The following is a 23,601-nucleotide window of genomic DNA, read 5'->3' as shown; positions in this document are numbered from 1 at the left end:
AGATCGTGTTCTCCTGAAGGAGGGAGAGAGTCACAGGGAGACACACAGTGGATATTCACATTATGGCTAATTTGTTTTAGTTTTAGTTTTGTTTTTTGTCTTCCTAGGACAACAGTTATCATTCATGATGATGAACATCGAAGTTCATGAGGAGGTTATAAGGACAATAACGTTGATACTTTAATAGGACAACAGTGATGCTAATCTAATGCAATTGGACTAAAGAAGGTGTTGCTATTAACTAAGTGATTAATATTATTTTCACACAGGAAAGAATAATTGAATAAATATGGATATGATAGAGATGAGAATAATAATAAAAAAATAAAACGTAATATTGATAAGCTGTACCAGTAGGACAACACCTATTAAAATATGGGGTATATCTCTTTGGTCAAGGATGACAGGTGGATTAGCGCTACATCTGCTGGGAAGGGATCCTACATGCTATGTTGTCAATTTGGATTCGGAAGTAGTGGGTTTACCTTTCAAATGCCACTACTGCTGCTGCAACACTTTAATAATTTTAACTCTGATAAATGACTTTTTGTTTTATAGTTTCCCTGAGGTGTATTCATTACGCACACACTTGGCTGCATAGGGCAGTTGGGGCTGAAGACTCTGTCTCCATCCCTCCACTTTGCGATCTATACCACCATATGGGTGGGGATTGATTGTATCTTCCAGGTACGGCATCCTGCAGCGAGCCAGTATGGAAGGCTGGTTAGCCAACGACGGGTAAGATCCCACCTTGACACCCGGGACGACCTAAGGCAGGCAGTCACGATTACTTGGCAGAGTCGCTGTGGGCACTGGCTCACTTGATCATGAAGTGACGAGCTGCAACAATCATAGGAAGTGCCGGGGGGGGGTTAAGGTGGAGGAGGAACAGGAGTCAGATATGTCAGCTCTTGCAGCAGAGGTGGTCTTGGAGGATTAGTGCATGACTTTGGAACAGCGTGGTTTCAGGCGGCTGATGGTAAACCCACCCATATTGGGCTTTGGTTTTGGACACACTGGTTCGATTTCCCTTCCCAAAATATTGGCTTTAATTTGCTGATGGTTAAGGTTAGACGTTTCGACGTTGGTTGCACCAACGGCGTTCTTAGATTTGCTTATCATTTAATGCGCATGGTTTTGACCATTGCGCAAGGGGGGATGTATTGAGGAGAATTAAAAAAAAATAAATAATAATAATTAGAAAACAAGGTTTTTCTTCACCATACTTGCAAACAATGATTGACATCCAGCTAAATGAGTGTGAAATACAGTGTTCAACAGATGGGTAGAAGCAGTCCCATCAAAAGACCAAAGTGCGACTACAGTAATCAAGTTTCTGACTGGAGAAGTCAAGACAAGGTTTGGAATTCCGTCAGAAATAAGCTCAGACAAAACGTTTATTCAGAGAACACTCAAACATGTGATTCAACATTTGCATGTCAAATAAAGACTAGATTACGCCCCAATCCTCAACCACAAGGTATGGTGGAAAGAGTGAATGGGACGCTCAAGACAAAAAATGAACAACATTTGTGCAAGCACTAAATTGAATTGATGCACTACCACTGACACTAATGAGTTATCGCATGAAAACTAACAGAGCGACGCATCTAACCCCGCATGAAATGCTTAAGGGTCGACCCATGCCTTCACTTAACATTCGAGGGTCTCAAAAGGGACTTCCATTAGAGTAATTAGAAATAGAATTAAGGAAAATATGTTTGAACATCTAACTGTTGTACATAAGTTTGTAATTCCAGCAAGAGAAACACAAAGTTCCAGGGCCGGAGGAGGAGCCAGATGCAGACACGCCCGGAGCCGACGAACTACCCAAGAATGATGCAATCAAATTTCGGCAGGGTTTGAATCAGTCCTGTTTTGGAGGTCCACTATTAACAAAAATGTTGATTGGATAAATAATATATACTATAATCAGCAACTGTTTGTAAATTTTTCCACGGATAAGGTCAAGGGACTATATAGATATAGATATGCTATTGGCAGAGCAAGGAGGGGTGTGTGGGATGATAAGGACAACATGTTGTACTTTTATCCCAACAACACGGCCTGTAGGAGCCGCATTTGAGTTTTGTTTGTTTTCATAATTTACTTAATATTTCTTTCTTTTCGTAGCTACGTAATTGCTCCCTCTACAGGTGGAGAGTGTGCAGAGTGTGCCGCTCAGTAAATTGGAGAGCATAGCGCATGAGCGGCAGAAGGCGTGCCGAGCATACAGTCTTTTGACCTCGGCCTGGATCCGCGATAGAGCTTGGCCTGCGAGAACGCTGAACTCTAAAGCAATTTGCAAACTTTATTTTGTACTTTATATTTCCTTTACAATAAATATCGACAAGCATTCAGCAACAACTCTTCTCTTGGACTTTTTTGGATCTGGGTCGCGAGTCTGACCCTGTGCCCGCTTTCTCCAGGTGGTTTGAAACAATTAATAGGAAAGGTTATTGGAAAACCAAAAGGATTGTTTTTGCCACTACATTTCGTCAAAAGACTGGCTGTGAATTCGAAAGGACCTGCTGCGAATTCACGAAGGACGCCCTTTTTTTGGATTTCTATTGAAGTTTTGTGTTGGAACTGCGCGAACCGAAGACAAAGGACGCGGCTTGAACGCGCAGCTGGCCAAACAAAGAAACACGTCGTTGGAGGTATGCGCTTTCAAAGCGAACATTTGTTTATTAAAGCATGGCCAAACAATTGAAAGCGGTGAAATGACGGCCGAACCCGAATGAATGAACTTCGATTTTTGGAAAGAATACGACCGTTTTCGATGTTTTTCTACGTTTTTTGAGAACTTTTGCATTTACTGCAATAAGAGGAATACCCTTTGTGTTTTTTGGAACTGTATTGTTTGAGAATAATGGCCAATTCTGACGAAGAAGAAATGACACTGGCGAGTAACATGAGTGACTCTGTTGCGCAATTGCGCTCGTCTAGAGCGGGGAAAATGTCACATGTAACACGAAGAATGAACATTGTAAATGATTTAATGACTAGTCCGGAATATCTTTATGAAATTAAGCAGAACATGATTCAGTTTAATCAATTCCTTGAAGAATTCAAAGCCGTGCATGCTTCCTATAGTGAAATGTTAGACGAGGAAGCAAGCAACGAAGACCACCAACAATGGTATCAGCCTAGATGCATACCGATAACTGCTTTTATTGCTAACGTTGAGAAATGGATTTCAGCGATAGAAAACCCAAGTTCCCATAGCACAGTTGAAGTTTCCTCTTCTGGCACACAAGTAGAAGAATCTCTTCCTCCTGAGTTACTTGAGAATGCAAATGCTGATGTTCAGGATATCGATGCACAATCATTTAGGTCACATACATCGTCTGCGTCATTGCGCATTAGTGCAGAGGCAGAGAAAGTAGCTTTAATAGTTAAAGCTGCAAAGCTGCAGGAAATGCATGCAATTGAGGAGCAGGAGCATATTCTAAGGAGGCAGAGAGAATCTTTAGAGTTGCATTCAGAAATTGAAGCTGCTACTGCTAAAATTAACTATTTGAAAGAAGTCGAAATGAAGAAACCTGTCCAGCCTGATGTTAAAGCTCATATGCCTTTGATAGGTGCAGAAGCAGATGAACTGAAGATGGAAGCATCAGTCACACATGTACCACTGGATGAAAAGCTTGACAGTTCACTTTATTTCCAGGACAGGACATCCCCAGTGGTTAGGACCAGGCCAGGTGTTCAGGTTCAATTTCCCCTTCTTAATTTAGGTCCAGATAGACATCACAGCAGACCTGTTGTCCAGCCCAGGGCCAGCAGTGATATCCAGCCACAACTACAGCGAACCTCAGTTCACAGCATTCCCCCTGTCATTCCCCAGTCACTGGCAAGTTCAATCCCAGTCTCTGAGCCCGCTGTGCCTCGTTGGCAAATTCCTACACCCAGTTCAGCACAGGAAAGTCATATGATAAGAGTTCTGGAGAATCAGAGTGAATTAACAAGAATTCTTGTGAAACAGCAACTTTTGTCTACACTACCACAAGGTAGCATTCCATTCTTTGATGGACAAGTTCTTGAATACAAATCATTCATTCACTCCTTTGAAAACATGATTGAAAGCAAAACTGATAACAATAAAGATAGATTGCAGTTTCTTATTCAATACACTAAAGGCCCAGCACAAAGGTTAGTCAAGAGCTGTGAGTACTTGTCTCTAGATAGAGGCTACCAGAGAGCAAAGGACTTACTAAAGGAAAACTTTGGAAACGAATACAAGATCACTTGTGCTTACTTGGAAAAAACCTTATCCTGGTCCCAAATAAAACCTGAGGATTCTAAACCACTGCAGGAGTATGCTTTGTTCCTTAGGAGCTGCTGCAACACCATGGAGGAAATGGAGTACATGGAGGAGCTGGACACGGTATCCAACATGAGAAGCATTGTGCTGAAGCTACCATACAAACTCCGGGAAAAGATGGCGTAACAAGGCGTATGAACTGCAAGAACAGCGTGGTCGTAGAGTAAGGATTTTAGATTTAGTCTGCTTTATTGAAAAACAAGCCAGGATAGCAGCTGATCCAGTCTTTGGTGATCTTCAAGATCATCCAGCAAGCAGAGGAAAGGCTAGATCCCCTGTCACACAGATCTCCAAGTCACCTAGCAGTAGTTTTGCCACTATTGCCCAAAGTGAGACAAAATTAAACCTTCCTTGCCCGTTCTGTAGCTCAAGGCACACATTAGACCTGTGTAAAGACTTTGTAAAGATAGTACACAGAGACAAGCTCAGTTTTATAAAGGCCAAAGGCATATGCTTTGGTTGTCTCTCCACAGGCCACATTAGCAGAGACTGCAAAAGGCGTCTCAGCTGTAAGACATGTAAGCAAGCTCACCCAAGTGTCCTTCATATTGAGGCAAAAGATAGTACCACCAAAAGGACAGAAAGACCCGCTGATGTGATAGGTAGTGCATCAGCAGAGTTATGTGGCCATATAGGGGCCGGAGACCAAGAGAGTGTGCTGTCCATTGTCCCAGTTCAGGTTAAGGCAGCAAAGGGCAGCGAAGTGTTACAGGTGTACGCTCTCCTGGACCCTGGATCCTCCGCCACGTTCTGCTCCGAAGACCTTATGTTTCGACTCCATCTGAAAGGTAGAAAAACACACATCCTTCTACGCACAATGAATCAAGAAAAATCTGTTCCAACTAATGTCGTATCCGGAATTGAAGTTTCAGCACTGTACAGCAATAACTTTTTACCTCTTCCTGATCTCTTCACTCAGAAGGAAATGCCAGTTACCACAAACAACATTCCCAAGCAGAAAGACTTAGCGCAATGGGAGTATCTAAGTCAAGTCAAGCTTCCCAGCATTAGGTCAAAAGTGGAGCTGTTGATAGGCACAAATGCTCCAAAATGCATTGAACCATGGGAGGTTGTTAACAGTCAAGGTGGGGGCCCCTATGCAGTTAGAACCTTATTGGGGTGGGTTGTAAATGGGCCACTGAGAAGTGCCGATGGCAGTGCAGAGAGCGTGACTGTGAACAGGATATCAGTCGCAAATCTTGAGCAACTTCTGATCTCACAATACAATCAGGATTTCAGTGAGATAGCGTCTGAGGAGAAGACCGAAATGTCAGTTGAGGACAAAAGGTTTTTAGAGATAGCCAATGAGGCGGTCCTACAAGACGGACATTACCACCTCAAGTTGCCCTTTAGGAAAACTGAAGTCAGCATGCCCAACAATCGCCAGGTTGCAGAGCAGCGCCTCCAAGCTCTGAAAAGGAAAATGAAAAGGGATGAGGAATACAAGCAGTCATATGTAGCATTTCTCAATGACATATTTGAGAACAAGTATGCAGAGGAAGTCCCAGAGGAAAAACTCGCACAGGCACCGGGAAAGGTATGGTACATACCACACCACGGGGTGTACCACCCCAAAAAGAGGAAGCTTCGAGTGGTGTTTGATTGTGCAGCTACGTACCAAGGCGTATCCCTCAACACAGAGCTGCTACAGGGTCCGGATCTGACCAATTCACTTGTCGGAGTCATTTGGAGATTCCGCAAAGAATCCATTGGCATTATGGCGGACATCAAGTCAATGTTTTATCAGGTTAGAGTAGAACAGTCAGGAAGGGACTACTTGCGCTTCCTGTGGTGGCCTCAAGGTGACACCAGTCAAGCCCCGAAAGAATACCGTATGCTTGTACACATATTCGGTGCTGTGTCCTCCCCCAGTTGTGCAAGTTTTGCATTGCGAAAAACTGCCGATGACCATGCAAGCTGTTTCCCCCCTCAAGTAGCTGAAACAATCCGGCACAACTTTTATGTGGATGATTGTGTGAAATCAATGGCCAAAGAGTCCGAAGCCATCCAGCTCGTAAAGGACCTCACTGCACTATGCAGCAAAGGGGGATTCCAGCTAACTCAATGGGTCAGCAATAGCAGAGCAGTTTTAGCATCTATCCCGAAAGAACATAGGGCCAAGGAAATCAAAACACTGGATCTTGACAAAGACAGCCTACCCACTGAAAGGGCCCTGGGACTGCAGTGGTGCGTGGACTCTGACAAATTCCAGTTTGACATCAATTTAAGCCAGAAGCCACATACCCGCAGAGGAATACTGTCTGTTGTGAGTTCCATTTTTGATCCCCTCGGCTTTCTTGCTCCTCTCATTCTCCCTGCCAAGTAGCTGCTACAGGAGCTCTGCCAGAAAGGCTTGGGATGGGACGAGCCATTGCCCCAAGCCATAGTGGACAGGTGGACAGGATGGACAAACAGTTTAGACAAAATAAAAAGCTTCAGTGTTGCACGTTGTCTGATACCCAAAGGCTATGGTACAACAAAACGTGCAGAACTACACCACTTTTCAGACGCCAGTGAGAGTGGCTATGGCTCAGTGAGCTACATCAGGCAGGCTAATGAGCAGGACACTGTACATGTCACTTTTCTCCAGGGAAAATCCAGAGTCCTTCCTTTGAAGAACATCACCGTTCCACGGCTGGAGCTGGCCGCTGCAGCATCGTTGGTAAAGGTGGACAAAATGCTAAGGGGAGAACTACATGTTGCCTTAAATCCCTCCACTTTTTGGACTGACAGCCAAACTGTACTGAAGTACATTAGAAGTGATACTGCAAGATTTAAGACGTATGTAGCGAACAGGGTATCGCTTATTCGGGACAACTCAGACCCGTCTCAATGGAGATACGTAAAAGGAAAGGACAACCCTGCCGATGATTCCTCAAGAGGATTGAGTGCAGGCAAATTCATGGAGCAGAGGAGGTGGATGCATGCCCCAGAGTTCCTATGGAAGCCTGAGGAAAGCTGGCCAGAGGTGGAGACATTGGGCTCAGTGTTACAGGATGATCCAGAGGTCAGGAGAAGCACTGCTGTGTTTACAGCAGTGGTGGACACTGAAACACCCACAGACCAGCTTATTTCATACTTCTCAAATTGGATGAAGTTGCTTAAGGCAGTGGCATGGTACCTCAAGCTGAAAAAATCCTTGATGTTGAGAGTCAAAGAAAAGGACTTTCCCTCATATCAAGTCACCACACGCTCCCACAGCCAAAAGGTGAGCCCAAAACTTAAGGTTTTCAGCACCAAACCCAGTGGACAGTTACTCACAGTGGAAGATCTCTCACAGGCAGAAAGATCAGTTATCTCTTATGTTCAGAGGCAAGCATTCCCAGCCGAAATTAGAACACTGCAAATGACCCCACCTCAAGTGAAAAGGAGCAGCAAGATCTGTAGGCTCGATCCTGTGCTAGATGAAGGCATCTTAAGAGTAGGTGGCCGGCTGCATAAATCTGCTATGCCTGTTGAAACGAAACACCCCTGCATCTTACCTAAAGACTCACACATTTCAATTCTTCTTTTAAGACACATTCATGAATGCTGCGGTCACAGCGGTAGGAACCACATGCTTTCAGAGCTCCGCAAGAAATATTGGATTAGTAAGGCAAACTCAGTAGCAAGAAAGGTGCTTTCCAGATGCGTTGTGTGTCGACGTGCAAGGGGCAAAGTTGGTGAGCAGAAGATGGCAGATTTGCCAGCAGAACGAATCCTACCTGACCTACCTCCCTTTACCAATGTCGGATTGGACTACTTTGGCCCGATGAGATTTGTTTGCAGAAGGGGTCAAGTTAAACACATCAGATCTGACAACGGAACAAACCTGGTGGGTGCTCAGGTGGAGCTCAAGAAGGCTCTGATGACGCTGAACGAGACGAAGATCCAAGATGCCCTGCTTCCTGATGGAATCCAGTGGAGTTTCAACCCCCCAGCTGCATCGCACCATGGTGGAGTCTGGGAAAGGCTTATAAGATCTGTTCGTCACGTGCTGAACTCTACGCTCCATCAACAGTCCATCGATGATGAAGGCCTTCAAACTCTGTTCTGTGAGGTAGAGGCTATCTTAAACAACAGTCCTCTCTCCACAGTGTCCTCAGACCCATACAACCTAGAGCCACTGACACCAAACCACATCCTCCTGTTGAAAACCCAGCCCATTCTGCCCCCTGGAACCTTCCTGAAATCCGACCTTTACGCCAGACGCCGCTGGAAACAGGTCCAGTACATGGCGGACCTCTTCTGGCATAGATGGTCCAAAGAATATCTTCTTCTGCTTCAAGAGAGGCAAAAATGGACTGCAGTAAAGAAGAACCTGAACGTTGGAGACCTTGTCCTGGTGGTTGACCCCAATGCTCCTAGAGGATCGTGGCCGTTGGGACGAGTGCTAGAGACCAAGCCTGATGGAAAGGGGCTGGTCCGGTCCGTGAAGCTCAAGACACAGACTTCAGTCCTTGATAGGCCCATTACCAAGCTGTGCCGAATTCTGGAGTCTGAAGAGTGTCCAGTGCCTCCTAAAGACCACCATTAGGGGACGTAATGTATATATATATACATATTTTTCTGTAATATGAGATATTGATTTTTGGCTCCTTTTTTGTAATTATTTTTAATTGATTCTATAGAGAACAATTAGGGGCCGGTGTGTAGGAGCCGCATTTGAGTTTTGTTTGTTTTCATAATTTACTTAATATTTCTTTCTTTTCGTAGCTACGTAATTGCTCCCTCTACAGGTGGAGAGTGTGCAGAGTGTGCCGCTCAGTAAATTGGAGAGCATAGCGCATGAGCGGCAGAAGGCGTGCCGAGCATACAGTCTTTTGACCTCGGCCTGGATCCGCGATAGAGCTTGGCCTGCGAGAACGCTGAACTCTAAAGCAATTTGCAAACTTTATTTTGTACTTTATATTTCCTTTACAATAAATATCGACAAGCATTCAGCAACAACTCTTCTCTTGGACTTTTTTGGATCTGGGTCGCGAGTCTGACCCTGTGCCCGCTTTCTCCAGGTGGTTTGAAACAATTAATAGGAAAGGTTATTGGAAAACCAAAAGGATTGTTTTTGCCACTACACGGCCCCTGACGGGTCAGTGACAAGGGCCCTGGCCGGCCTTCGAGCTCTTTCCGTCCAGATGGCAGAGGACTCTGGGGTCGACAACCCCATGGAGAAATGGATGACTGACATGTTCGGCAAGTGGAAGGGCCTTCTCATGGCCGTCCTGTCATCCCTGGTTTGCTTTGTCGGGATTGTGGTCTGCTGCGGGTGTTGCTGCATCCCCTGCGCCCGCACCCTCTGCTCACGCCTCATCACCACGGCCCTCGAAAAGGAGAAACAACAGCCCCCTCCCTACTCCGAAGCAGCCCCCCCTCATGCCCCTGCTGGATTTCCCGGACCAGCTTCCCCTGGACGACTAGATAGTGCCGGCAAACTTTGACTGTGAGTATGGCCTCCCTCACCCTGCAACCTTTGACTTTGAGTACGAGCTCCCCTACACACTCCCAACCCCCGCCATCGACTGCGTCCCCGCCGAGCCGGACATCTACCCGTGAGTGCTAGTGGCCTCTCCAGGTGCACGGCCCCGGCGTCCGGTTTCCACCACCGTATGCTGAAACCCCACCACCACACCCCCCTCCCCCCCCGCCTGTGACGTGCTAGTAACCTCTCCAGGTGGGCTGCCCCATTCCCGTCCCCGCCAACGGCACCACCCCCCTCCCACCTGATGCACCCACGTCGCCCGGACCAGGGATCTGCGTTCCAGTACCAGGGGCTGCGGCCCGTTCCCTTAAGGCTTGAGGGCGCCCCTGGCTGTATTCGCTTCTGTACGCTTCACTGTTTTTAGCCGCTCCTATATCTATGCCCGCGTCTACGCAACCGACGCTGGGAACGCAAATGTTGTTGTTTATATCGCTGTCCCACTAGATGGAGCTCGGGGATACACACAGGCGAGATTCCAGGGGCCTTGATTGCACGTTTATCAGATGAGGTCCTGAGCGCAGTTGAATAAAAGGGTCTAATGCTCAGGTGGCGCATTGCGTCCACCTGCCCGTGATGACGCTCAGGACTATTCCGTGGTTTCTTAGTTGTTCCCGTGCCCCGGGCCTACCCTGAATACCCCATGCGTGTGATTGCTTATTGTTACACGACCAGTTAACTCCTCCTCACATCCTTAGTGTGTGGTCATCTAGGGATGGGTTGAGGGGGATTGCCATTCGTTGTGTACCTCATATCTTTCTGATATTATTATTATTATTTAGGGACACGTTTCATGGTTGCATTTCTTTCCTGTGATTGTTATTGTGTAGTGTTTGTGTGATTGTTGCATTTTTGTTTATATCATTATTGTTTACTGTTAGTTTTATTGTTGCATTTTGTTGGTTGTTGTTTTTTGGTATCGTTTGATATTTGTTTTTGTATTGTTGTATGCTTGTTGTATGTTTTTTGTGTATCATCTGCTGCCAGTATTGTTGGTATTGTCTGCTCGCGATGTAAGGCCGGGGTGGATGCCACCCCCTAGGTGGGGTGTGTATGGCATACCCATGTCTGAAGCATGGGTAGCGTTTCTCCCACGTGGTTCCCCATACACCCGGTCCAGCGAGTTGTTTTAGTCCCATGCTCATGGTTGTTTGTTTTTATGATAATTTTGCCTTCTTTCTGTTATTTCTAATGGTGTTATGATGGTAGTCCCGCGCCGGAGTCCTATCCCTCGTACCCCTAATGAGTAAAAGTCGTCTTGCGACGACTTGAGGGGGATATGTTGGGAAAAATAACCTGCTGAGTACATCACATGTACATTACAAATATAGCTAACTCCTACCCTAGCCTGATGAGCACATCACATGGCAGACACATTACAATATAGTCAACTCTTGCTCTAACCCAACGAACACATAACACAGACATGATAATATAGTCAGGTCAAGGCCGGAGCCGAAGGCCCCATTTCCCCATCCAGGCAAATGGAAGACACTCAGACAATGCACCAGTCATCCTCAAGAACGGGAGAGCCACATTAATTTATCACACAGGAGACATTTTGAGAGTTCTCCCCCGTTAGGAGGAACCAAGAGATACACCTGCCCATACCAGGGCCTGAGAGCCACATTAAATTATCAAACAGGAGACACTTCGGGGGGGCGCTCCCCCGTTTTAATTTATCACACAGGAGACATTTTGAGAGCTCTCCCCCGTTAGGAGGAACACAAGAAGATACACATGCACATACCAGGGCCTGAGAGCCAAGGTCAAGCAAAAACACACAGAACCACGCACACCTCAAACGCACACACCTCATCGAGAGGAGGATACAGCATAAGACTGTATGACACAGGGACTCTTCTTCTGAAGCAGACCTTCCACGGAGGCGAAGCGCTGATTAGGGACTTAGACATATTCGATCTCTCACGCTTTATGACTCTGTATAACCGTTGCCACTTTACTTAATAAATCCAAGGTCCTCGTGCCGACAGACTTTATTACCTCTCCGTCTCATTTCATCTGGTCCAGTAACTAGACAGACCGTTTTTCCCTCAGATGCTTCCGGGAAACGGTGTGAAAACTGTACGATGCTCGTACGACCCACTCTGCGATCCACTTAGTCTAAAGATGCTTTCGGGAAACGGGGCCCAGAGCTGTTATTTCTCTAAATTATGCAGAATTATAAATTATTGCATTATCATACTAATCTGACCTTTAAAATTGGCTGACTTTTTAAAATTTAAATATTTGTTTGAGTTCTTTAACATTCTTTAATTATTTTTTTTAAAAAATAACAGTTTTTGTTTTAAAAAGCACTTATTTTGAGAGCCTCTACCAAGGGCTCTACAGTGCGCCCATTTCACTCGCATTTGCGAGCGAATATTTCGGCGTGCGAACGAGAAAAACAAAACAGGAGCACGCGTGCGAATGACTTCTCCACAGCGCACTATACTGTGCGTTCACACCAAACGCGAAGGGACGAAACGATTCCATACAAAGCAACGATTCCATTTGCAGCGCGACACTTTTACCCGGCACGGGCGAGCGCGTTCACGTGGATTTCAGGTGGATTTGCAGCACGCCACTTTTCCTCGAGTTGAAATATTTAAACTTTGCCGCGACATTTGCGTGATGACAGCCAATCAGCGTTCAACAGCGTAGCCACTAGCCACTGAGTGACGTGCGTAACGTAACAGCCAATCAGTTTTCAACCGGCCAACCGTTCCCTGCAGTGCAGTCCGGGGTGAACCGCAGAATGGAGGAGAAAGTGATTGTTGCCGTTTGCGACTCCCCAAGCTCTATATAGAATAGTATATGATATAATATAATTGTATTGTATACATCATTTCACGGCCAAAAGCTCTGTGCGCCTCCGGCTGGCCGTAGCGTGGGAGGCGCTACGGGAGGGTTTAGCAGGGTTTGTTTACCTACGTTGCTATGGTTGCCAGTCTTGTGTGTTCCACGGTTTATTAGGTATCTAAATCGCTGTCTAATCAATACTTCATTCACTGCCTCTTCCATGGTCATTACAATATTATGAATAGACTGCGTGGAGAAAGTTAATGCTGTTACTGTAGTCGATAAAGTCTCCAAATTCAACCCCCGACTGGTTGAAGGATTTCGGGTGGCTAGTTTATGATGCTAAGAACATGAAAATGTTCTGTACATTTTGTAAGGAAGCCCCATTGGCAATGGCAAGCTCCTCTCTGTTTATTTCGAGGAACCCTAATCTGAAACGCGATGCTGTGGTGAAACACATCGAGTCCCCTGGGCATTCTCGCTGTCCCGATTTCTATATAAATCGCACCCATCCCAATAACCCTGGTACGGTGGAAGCCGAAATTGGTGCCGTTTTGTGTAGCATAAATGTAATCTTGTCTATTTATTTGTCTTAATTTTGCTTTAGTAAGTTATTGCTGTTGGTGTGTGCAATTTCTGCACGCTAATAAATGTTCTAAACAAAAACCTATTGTGCCCCCATTTTTTTCCCCTGTTCTCCTACATTTTTTAACTTAGGGGCACGAGTGCTCCTGAAAAAAAAAGTTAGTGTAGAGCCCTGCCTCTACCCCAATTTTGTTGCACTTTGTGCAATGACAATAAAGAGATTCTGATTCTGAAAACTTACATCAGGCATTCTGACCTAAACTCATGCACTCATGCACACATTGGCCCTCATTTATCAAACGAGTGTACGACAGAAAACGTGCGTAAAATGGACATACGCTAATTTCAACGTTGAGCTTGGCATTTATCAATTTGATCGTGAGCGCAGGCTGCGATGAAATCTCACGTCAGGTCTGAGCTCGCGTACGCAAGTTTTTTTGGCGCAACAGACGGGTATTTCCCTGATGAATAGTGCAGCACAAGTAGCCCATGTTGCACATCTGTATTAATTACTAAATAAATTGGAATTAGCCCAGCCGTTCAAACAATTACAATCAAGTCAGGCCTCATTAAAAACAGTATTGCTATGAAAATAATTAAAATGTGACAGGTGAAATGTTTATTCAGCTGTCTATATTAACAGGAGCTTTGCCAAATAGGTGATCTCTGTTATTGGAGGACCTCAACGCACGTCTAAGACGAGAGAGTTTTTCGAGACCACGCCGATTTTTTTATGGAGAGCGATGAATGGCTCTTGAGTCGTTTTCGTCTCCCAAGGCATCTCCTGATGGAGCTATGCAATGCTTTGGAGCCACAGTTAAGGCGAGAATAGGCGATCAAACGCAATACCTGTGCTCTACCTTGGGGTTTTTGGCCACCGGGAGCTTTCAGCGGGAGATCAGGGACAGGTCTGGTATTTCCCAGCCAATTATTAGCCGAACCATGCCAGCAGTTTTGGCAGCTATAATGTCCCTCTCCGAACGTTATATTAAATTCCCATATAATAACGATCAGCAAACTGGAATCAAATGGGATTTTTATGCTATTGCTAGGTTTCCAAATGTGATTGGTGCGGTTGATTGTACCCATGTGCGTATGAAGCCACCATCTATTAATGATTACGCGTACATCAACCGCAAAAGCTACAATCCGGTTAATGTTCAGATTATTTGCGATGCCAGAATGTCAATCCTGAACATGGTAGCCCGATGGCCTGGGGGCACGCACGATTCTTTTATTTTCCAAAATAGCAACGTTGGGCATCGTCTACATCAGGGCGCACTACATGGTCAGAGTCATCTCCTCGGTGAGTTACACTGCAGTTCTCTTGAAAAACGTTTAAGACATCGCACTAAAAGTTTGATGTGATTCATCTAGGTGACAAAGGCAATGCCCTGAACGAGTACCTAATAACTCCTCTGGCTCATCCGAACACGGATCAGGAGCGCAACTTCAACAGCGCTCACGTGCACAAGGGCAACAGTGGAGCGATGTATAGGCCTACTCAAGGGCAGGTGGATGTCCATCGGGTCAGCGGGGGGAACGTTGCTCTACAGCCCAGAAAAGACCTGCAATATTATTTTAGCATGTGGGGTTCTGCATAATATTGCGCTGGCAAATGGGGTGCCATTTGCCGACCTGCAGCCAGATGACCCGATGCCCAGAGATCCCTGGCCACTATTTCAACTGGCCCGCTTCACAGCCGCAACACGTTTTTTGGTGCTGAGCTTCATGTCGGACCATTTTTTCTTCACCTTATTCGGAATAAAATAACTTTAACGCAATGCAAACAATAACATATATGTGAAATGTTTTAAGCTGGATAACAGAAATTTTACATTTAATTTATTATTTAATTAATTTAATTAACAAACCTCTTCCGTAGCCCGATGAACATTGGAAACACTATTCACTGCAACGTTTATTTCCTTCCATATAGCATTATTTTGCTTGCCTTTAATGGCAGCTTTTAGGCTACCGAACAAAACCAGACGGTTCGCATCCACCAGTGACACACACGAGCGTCTCCATTTCGGTCTCGGAAAAATTCCTCTCTTTTTTTACCGTTGGACGTTTCTCCATGTCGTAAAAGTTAGGGGCGAGACCTCTGAAGACGTGCTTTTATATGGGCGTGTTACGTTAATTACGATCGATCTCAGCCGCCGTATTTATCAACACCAAGATTCTTCGTACGCTGGGATTGGTGTGATACGAAAGTTTCGTGAATCTCACGTGGGTCCTATCGTAAGATGAATCATGCGTTCAGATTTGCGCTCATTTCTACGTTCGTTTGATATATGAGGGCCATTATTCCAGAATTCAAGCAAAGCAAGAATGACCAAAAGTCACTTTGTGTCAACAAGAGACTGACTCCAGCGACTATCAATGCAAGTTAAAACAGCCGACCACTTGAATGCAAAAAACACAAAAGACCTTACGAGAGCACCAGCAAATCTTAATCAATAAATATCGCCTCTGACCTTTATTTATGTGGCAATGGTCTGCAGATGCATCCCGTGGTGTAGCCTACCACATCCATTTAGTTCAACAGGTTATCGTTCTGATACCGTCCATGGTACTAGCAACCTGCTATGGTGCTTTTTACCTATGCATAAGGCTAAAATGACTTGATTGTCTGATGCCTCATCATCCCAGCCAAAGAGTATTGGTATTATTAGTAATGGCTACTTGCCAAATCGAAAAAACAACTTCACAAAGTGTGTCTTTTTCCATGTATTTGTTATCATTCGTAGCGTTGATCAGCAGAGAAATAGTTTTAGCCCTTCCCCCTTCCCCTTACCCCTCCCCCTTACCCCTTCCCTTTACCCCTTCCCCTTGCCCCTCAATACAGAGGGGTAAAACGTTCCCTTAAGAAATGGGACGCCCCTCCATTACGTGGCTTCATCGTTGCTGACTGCGGACAGCTGACTGCTATGTCAACAGAGGCCACGAGTAGGCATGTTTCAGATCAAGCATACGTTGCGTTGCGTTGCCTCACATAACATAATTAATTAGTGGATAAAAACGTCAGAAATGCTGGCGTTAACTTCCCTATGTGATGTGACGCGTCACATGGCTTTAAAAACTCGCAGGATCTCCATGGGGGATTATCACGCTGATACGTAGTACTTCCGCATTCGGTGTTCATTGTGCACTGTGACATCCGGTGAATCACTCATCGCTCTGGCGAACTGATTGAGGACCGGCAGTTCACTTTCACGACATCCCTGGTAAATGTACCCAAAGTCACGTTTTCTGAAGTTCACAGACTTACAGAACAACACTCCATAACAGCCCGCTCCAAACTGGACAAGGGATTGTTTATTTTTCGAGAAATATATCGACTACGAATGTGAGTGTCTGCTAGCTAGCTTAGGCTACGTAGGTTGGCTTAGGCTACGTAGGTTGGCTTATGCTAACGTCAGTTTGGCGTCAGCTCAGTCTGGAGGGATGAAATGATGAGATGAAAAATAAGGTAGACTTGTACTTCTTTGGTACATATATGATGTGTATCTTCAGCAGAAAGTGAAATGAATGTGAAATGAACTGAATGAATAAAGGAACTGAAAGAATAAAAGGATTTAATTCATTCCCTTTTTCTGAGTACATCAGTTACTACATTATATATTAACATTATTTTGAATACTTTCAGGATGGACTGACTGGACTTTAAAATTGATTATAGATTAAAGACTTCTCATTCAATTAAATACATGTCATTCAATATATACAATGTTTTCAGTGTACAAAATTACAGCTCCGGAAAAAATGAAGGGACCACTCCAAATGTTCAGTGCCTCTCGTTTTAATATTTACATATTATATTTAATATTTATAGGTACATGTTTGAGTAGAAACACTATTCAACAGGGATGTAGCCTTTTAAATCAAGTGGTCCCTGGAAGTTGGTCATCACACAGCAGACGGTCCACAGCTGATTGACTGTCGCAGACAAGGTGAGAGGACAGTGCGTTCCCAGATGCGTTATTCCTTGACTCTGCCTATTGCTCTTTCTACGAGGATTCGAAGTCGAGCGATTTCTTGTGTTTTCAGAGCATCCTCTTAAGTGAACTGCGCAGTGGTTAGAGATAAATTAATTAGTAATATTATTGTGAGTGCTTCAGTCCATCTTAAACATTTGTCTACATATCTTAATGGTCACATTTGGGTCAAAGTTTTAATTTGAAATGTTCATTCCTTTCATGCCTATCTGTCATCTTGAAGGGTGGTATAATCAACGTTGCCCCACGATCAGCTAGTGGCTTCTCGGTGGTGAAACCCTTGTCTGCCATGCAGCCATCTCCTGGCTCCAGTAAATCCAGCAGTCCACTTCATTCAGTCAGCTCTGGGTCGGAGATGGAGCCGGTGAAGAGACTTGACACAAAAGTCACAGCACTACAAGGGGCAATCCCAATCAAGGCCTTAAAGGTTGTTGTGTTCTTGTAAGATGATGTTCGGGTAATCATCGACTGCACCTCGGTGCAGTCAATGATTACCCGAACATCTGGACTGTACGGCACAAATTTGCTTGGCATGGTGTTCTTGACTTGCTGTTTACTCATCCAGATGGGGAGGGAGCCAAGGAGCAGGGGAGGGAGCCAAGGAGCAGGTAACGGTAGTTGGCCTAAGGTATAACAACATGGGAGACATGGACACACTGACCTGAAACATGTCAGCCAGCACCTTCTCTTGCAGGCCTGCAGCAACCCGGCAGCAGAAGAGAAAAAACTCAACCAGTTGCAGTCTACACGTTGGACTGGGAGAAATGGGTTCAAATGTTTGTTTCTTTTTCTGAGCTTTCGACAAATAAACCACAATGGAGGCAGATGGTTGAATAACCTCCCAGAAGTCACAAAAAACATCTCTTGACGTGAATCTGGTGTAAAAAAGGATGTCCTCGTCTGAGACACAAAATCTGTGAAAAGGCACTTGAACCACTTTCAGCTGTGACTGCTCTCATCAGCTCCTTGACTGTTTCTTCCAATTGCTGTATGTGTACAGCAGCAGCATCCAGTGCACCTGTATGAGATGAGGAATAAAGATTAAAACATCTAACCCAGACTTTGGCTGTGACTTGCATATTGGAAGCAGTTTGGACCTCTAAAGAAATTGCTTTTTGTAGCTCAATATTGCTTTTAAAATTTGCTTTTTATAGCTCCATATTCACCTTTACAATTAATTAAGTAAGATATAAAATGCAACATTTGTACTTTTGATGAAGCTTTTCACATTGTGGTTTGGTCAAATGCTGGGACATTAATAAGACTAAACATTTTGTGCCCGAATTCTGAAAAGTTGACCTACCTCCTCGGTATAACCTACTAAGAGCCCATTCTGTGATTAAACCATAGGTAGCACATCCTGTCAGGTAGGTGGTTTAAGAACAGTATGGGGTAATAGTAGGCCAATATTTCAGAACAATAACAAACACTGACAAACCTGGTTTAGGAGCAGAAACGAAATCATGTTCTGTCATCACCACCGAAGCTGCGATCTCCTCCATCGGCTCTTATTCACAGGGCAGCGGTTGCTCCACAGGAAGGGCTGGGTGAACGTCATGGCCTAAGCGAGTTGATGCTCTTTTATAAACAGACCCCCTTCTTGGCAGTCCCCAGTTGTTCCACTGGAAACGGGAGGGTACAGACCCGATTTTCAGTCGCTTGTTGTGACCCCGGTTGGTTGCTAGCTGTAGCGTTTGTAGTCTGATTCACTAAAGTGCCGGCTACAAACAAACGTGCTACCTTGTTTTATTTTAAAACTTGGCCCTTCATCCCGGCGAACCGCTTGAATCCACTTCTTCCTTAGACTCAATTCAGTCGGGAATCCATGAAAACTTAAGTAGGGTTGGTGTTGTTTGTTAGATGTACAAAGTGGAACAGAGCAGTGACATCTAGCCTTTGTTTCAGCCATTGTTGAAGTGCGCCGGAAGTGTTCATGCACAACGAAGACAAATCCCGCCACCGGAAGCGTGATAATCCCCTATTGTAACTCCGTCCGTCTGCTTTTCTGTGCATATGCTCTTTCAAATATATGCAGACATAAGACACCCCCCTCAACATATCAAAACATTGCCATAGGATAGGATAGGATAGGATAGGATTTTATTTGTTGTCATTGCACATGTTACAGAGCAACGAAATTATCAGTTACATTCCGTCCAAGAAACATAAAGGACAAGGGTAATGAAAAACAGTTATTTTTATTTGACTGCCAGGTATCCACCGCCGGGTTACATGCTTTTAGGTGATGGTGGGTACCCCTGCCTCCAGACGCCCGTATGTCTGTTGACTCCCTATAAAGAGCCGGTGATTGGGCGGGTGTAGCAGCGGTTTAATTACCGCCAATCCAAGGTGCGTTCTGTGATAGAGCGGGCCTTCGGGATGATGAAGACAGGAGTCGAGTAATGGAGGTTTACACACACACACACACACACACACACACACACACACACACACACACACACACACACACACACACACACACACACACAGCAAATACTCAATTACAACAAAAACAATGGTCTCGTTTGGTTGATACATTCATTAGGGCCTAGGCAATTGGTAATTGTTTATTTCAAATAGACACATACTTTGTACTTCTTTTTAAGGTTCTCCCACTTCTTAGAAGCCTGTTGCCTGGTCACTTTCCCCTCCACCCCCATTTCTTCCAGAAAAAGCCTACATCACAACCAACGTACAGTATAACGACATAGACATGCAGGTGCGCAGGAAGGTATTTTGAGTGGGGGTGCTGCGGTACTGTCTATAATATAAGATACAGTATTTACATGGGGGGAAAATATGCTTATATATACACAATATATAGGCTAAGTGTTGCATATGGAAAATAAAAACTTGGACATAAACTTGAACACTCTCGGTCTCTCGCTCACTAGCGCTCGCTCACACAAAAAAATCGAATTGCCCTATATATCGGTTGCAAACTAACACTCTTTTTTCCACGACATCCGATCGCCGAATATGTCATTAACACAGAGTATTAAATAAGTCTACGTTAAGTATTCTGACTTGTACTTGACTATAATAAATCACCAGGTATACGCAATGTCGGAGTTAATTTGAATGCTTTATTCCTCATGCCGTGCATGGTACAATCTTCAGGTTTCCGGTTCAATTGCATTTCATAATACAAGTCCTGCTTTTGGCAGTGCTAAACATACATTTTTTAATTTCAGTTCCAAGCAGCATAAATCCAGACAAATTGCCCCCAATTAATATTCCCTGACAGGGGAATATAAATTGGGGCAAATTGACTCGATTTAGGCTGCTAGGAACTGACGTGGGACGCTCGGAATCGGGTGGAAATAGGCGATTGCATGTATTTGTGACTGTGTGTGTATTCGGGACACCGGGAGAGAACCGCTTCTAAAACATTCCCCCAAAACCCACACACGATTTCCAACACGCAATCTAATCAGTTCTCTCCCCAAATTCCCCCCCACACACAGTTAATGAAAACACGTTCAAACGATGGTCTAACGTCCCTCCTTCTGGTAGCCATTGAGACCATCCCGTCACTGCAACTTCAGTCCGTGGGCACCGGCGTCCCGGATACACACACTCACAAAAAGAGTCACAAATACATGAAATCGCCTAATTTCCACCCGATTCCGAGCGTCCCACGTCGGTTCCAAGCAGCTTAAATCCAGACCAATTGCCCCAATTAATATTCCCTGGCAGAGAGCGCGCACAAACAGTCCACACTCACTAAACTAATACCACAAACATGACAATGCCTAGTACACAGATTCTGCACGGTGGCAGCAATAACCAAAAAATGAATAAAAATGCATGGTCTTATCTATTTGAAGACTCCAAATGTAGACTTCCGTCTAAAAAATCTAAAATTCTCTTTTGCGCCATTCTGTTCGTTCACGTTCTTCTTTATTCTTTAACAACTTCCGCAAACCCTGTGAACCCGCGAACCCCATATAGCAAGATCCCCATGCATGCCTGTTATAGCTAAAAACTAGCAAACACATTTTTCCCACGTCTATTTTCGTCCCCAAAGCCTAATTATTTGTTATATCGTTTTAATATATATATATATTTAATATATAAAAATTAAGAACAACTTTTTTTTTTTTTTTTTTCCTGCAGCTAGAGGGTGCTGCAGCACCCTCAGTACCCCCCTTCCCGCGCCACTGCAGACATGCAGTGGGCTATTGAGCTCAACACAGAAATACCAAAGTAGAAAACAGACGCAAGAATGAAAAGTTTGAACAACGTAAGACTCACTCCCACTGTTTTCTGACGATCATTTTCGATTTTAGGAACTCATTGTCCCTGGTCGCCCTGAAATTAATGAGCCGTCTGGTCTCCTGTGGTGTCCCTGAGGTAAAAGTGGAAAGGAAATCTTCAGTTTGACAGGCGAGTGACGTAGCCTAGGTGGCAGCTTTACCGATATCAAAGCAGTGCGCCGGTATAATCAACCTAGTAATAGTAGTAGTAAGCAAATCCACTGCACACAAATTTTACTTGAAACCTTAACATGTCATGTCAAGGGTTATCGGATATCTATCTCAACAAATAGCGATAGCGGAACACATTAGCATCGGCTTCTAGTGATTCAAAACAAACTTGACTAACAAACTTGACTAGTGATTCAAAACTAACTTCACAACCGCTCGAAAATAGTATTATTACACCAGTCTGCCGTAATTAAAGTAGTGAAAATACTTACATTTGTGCGTGTCCTTCGCTTGAGCCATCGCTGCTGTTAGTTTATTTGGCGATTTCGGTTGGCCACTAGAGAGCGCCAAAATCTTGTATGTATAGTTCAACGGTTATTTACCGTTATGTCATGTTTTATATCGAGCTCAGAGATCGCATTGTCCGTGTATGACTTCGAGCTGAATATACAGTCAACTTTACATCATGAGTCCGAATGATAACAACTAGTAAAAATGCATTTTCGGCCGGATTTTCTTCGAAGCCCTCCCTTTGAAGTGTGGTCCTTGGATAGCTTCGTTTCAAGGGCTACGTAGCCTTTTGTCTTCGCCCTACCCCTTAACCCAAATGAGAATTGGGACACCCTTACCCCTTCAAACCAAGGGGGAGGGGTAAGGGGTAGAAATGGGACGCAGCCTTTAAGTCTTTGACGTCGCTTAGCAACCGAATACGCTGGGGTTGATAAGTTACCGGACTGCAGAGTGATACAGATGACGTGAATCAGAGGCAAAAAAAAACACTTTCCTTGACAGCGGTCAATATGGTGGACGTGAGCATTCCACTGCATTGAGAAGAGCCGTGTAATAAACAAAAATAATTGACAGCTGAACGTTAGGAAGGCCCATGCAAGTGAATGGAGCAGTCTACAGCATAAAGAGAGCCGTGTATTAAGTAAGTATTGCAGAATTCTTCGAAGAAAATAGTCCAATCCCGGGTTGCTTTTAACTCACTTTATTTGTTAAAGTAGGCATGTTTCGGTATGGTAAACTATGAAGCTTAAGGGAGGGAATTGATGTACTTCAAGCCCCCGGGCTTAGGCCCGGTGGCTCTCCGCCGTCTACCTATTGATCTCCTGCCTCTTCACTTCGAATCACCCGATAGAGGACGTCAAGTGGGCGTGGCCTATGCATCGGGCGTGGCCGGGGTGACGTAATGGCTCCGCCCCTGTCTAAAGGTGCTGCTATCTGTGGCTAAAGTAGTTATTGCAGCTTAAGTGTTCGATCCTGCTTCCTAGTGGCTATGTGAGGGTAATGCAGCTTCTTAAAATACTTAACAATCCCTCCTTGGTCATCTCAGATGACCATACAATAATATTTTAAATCATAAACACCATTTACCACACCGAAACATAGTCAAAGTATAATAAATCATCAACACCACCAACCGAGTGGGGAAACTCCATAATAGAGATAAAACCACCACGGATTACCATAACACTGAAACGGCATTTGCCCTGATGGGTCTCATAGGTAATACAAGTCATATTATCAATACAACAATGAACATATATCCTGGTTATCATACAATCATATGGTCAAACAGCACACAAACAAAAGTATCCATAGAAATCCTAAGCTAATACTTTTTGGTTATGTGCAACAAGGTCATACAATTTTCAACATGTGCAAAAGTAAAGTACAAAATTAGTAATCATAATGAAAATTTAGAAAATTCAAGATTATTGATAGGCTAGCATGGATTTGGGTGGTTCAGGTGATCTTCGTGTATTGGTGCGCTGTTGCATGTGGGTGGTTTTGGACATTGTTATTATCGCAGCCATTGTTTCTTCTGTCGCCGTCGGGGCCTGTAATTCATGAACCCAAGACTCGTCCCTCCTTGTCAAGGGCTCAGCTCACAGAGAGGTTACTTTCACATCATGGGAGCCTCCTTCAAGCGTTCAATCGTCGTCGTGTCAGCAACAGGAAACCTGTAAACAACTTCCTCAAAGAAGATCAACAGTCCCA

At 44.6% G+C, this 23,601-nt stretch overlaps 1 protein-coding gene and 1 long non-coding RNA gene across 2 annotated transcripts; one reads left to right on the top strand and one right to left on the bottom strand.

The window, feature by feature from the left end:
* The first annotated feature begins 5,861 nt into the window (after positions 1 to 5,861).
* On the top strand, positions 5,862 to 6,650 carry LOC115548488 (uncharacterized). Its single transcript, XM_030363157.1, has one exon. The coding sequence runs from the start codon at positions 6,042 to 6,044 to the stop codon at positions 6,648 to 6,650; it is 609 nt and encodes a 202-aa protein (XP_030219017.1). The 5' UTR covers positions 5,862 to 6,041.
* A 10,301-nt stretch (positions 6,651 to 16,951) lies between these two features.
* Positions 16,952 to 23,372, bottom strand: LOC115548472 (uncharacterized). Its single transcript, XR_003977590.1, has 3 exons — positions 21,870 to 23,372; positions 17,829 to 21,518; positions 16,952 to 17,511 (listed from the first exon to the last, which is right to left on the bottom strand). It is a non-coding gene; the product is annotated as an uncharacterized LOC115548472 (long non-coding RNA).
* Positions 23,373 to 23,601: the final 229 nt, after the last annotated feature.

This window comes from Gadus morhua, chromosome 8, assembly GCF_902167405.1.
Source record: "Gadus morhua chromosome 8, gadMor3.0, whole genome shotgun sequence".
In the NCBI taxonomy this organism is placed as follows: Eukaryota; Metazoa; Chordata; class Actinopteri; order Gadiformes; family Gadidae; genus Gadus; species Gadus morhua.
Note: the sequence above shows the minus strand (reverse complement) of the source record. Positions and strands in the feature narration are given on the sequence as shown.

Coding starts and splice junctions, on each gene's coding strand:
- LOC115548488 (XM_030363157.1), top strand. CDS start 6,042: ATGGCGGACATCAAGTCAATGTTTTATCAGGTTAGAGTAGAACAGTCA.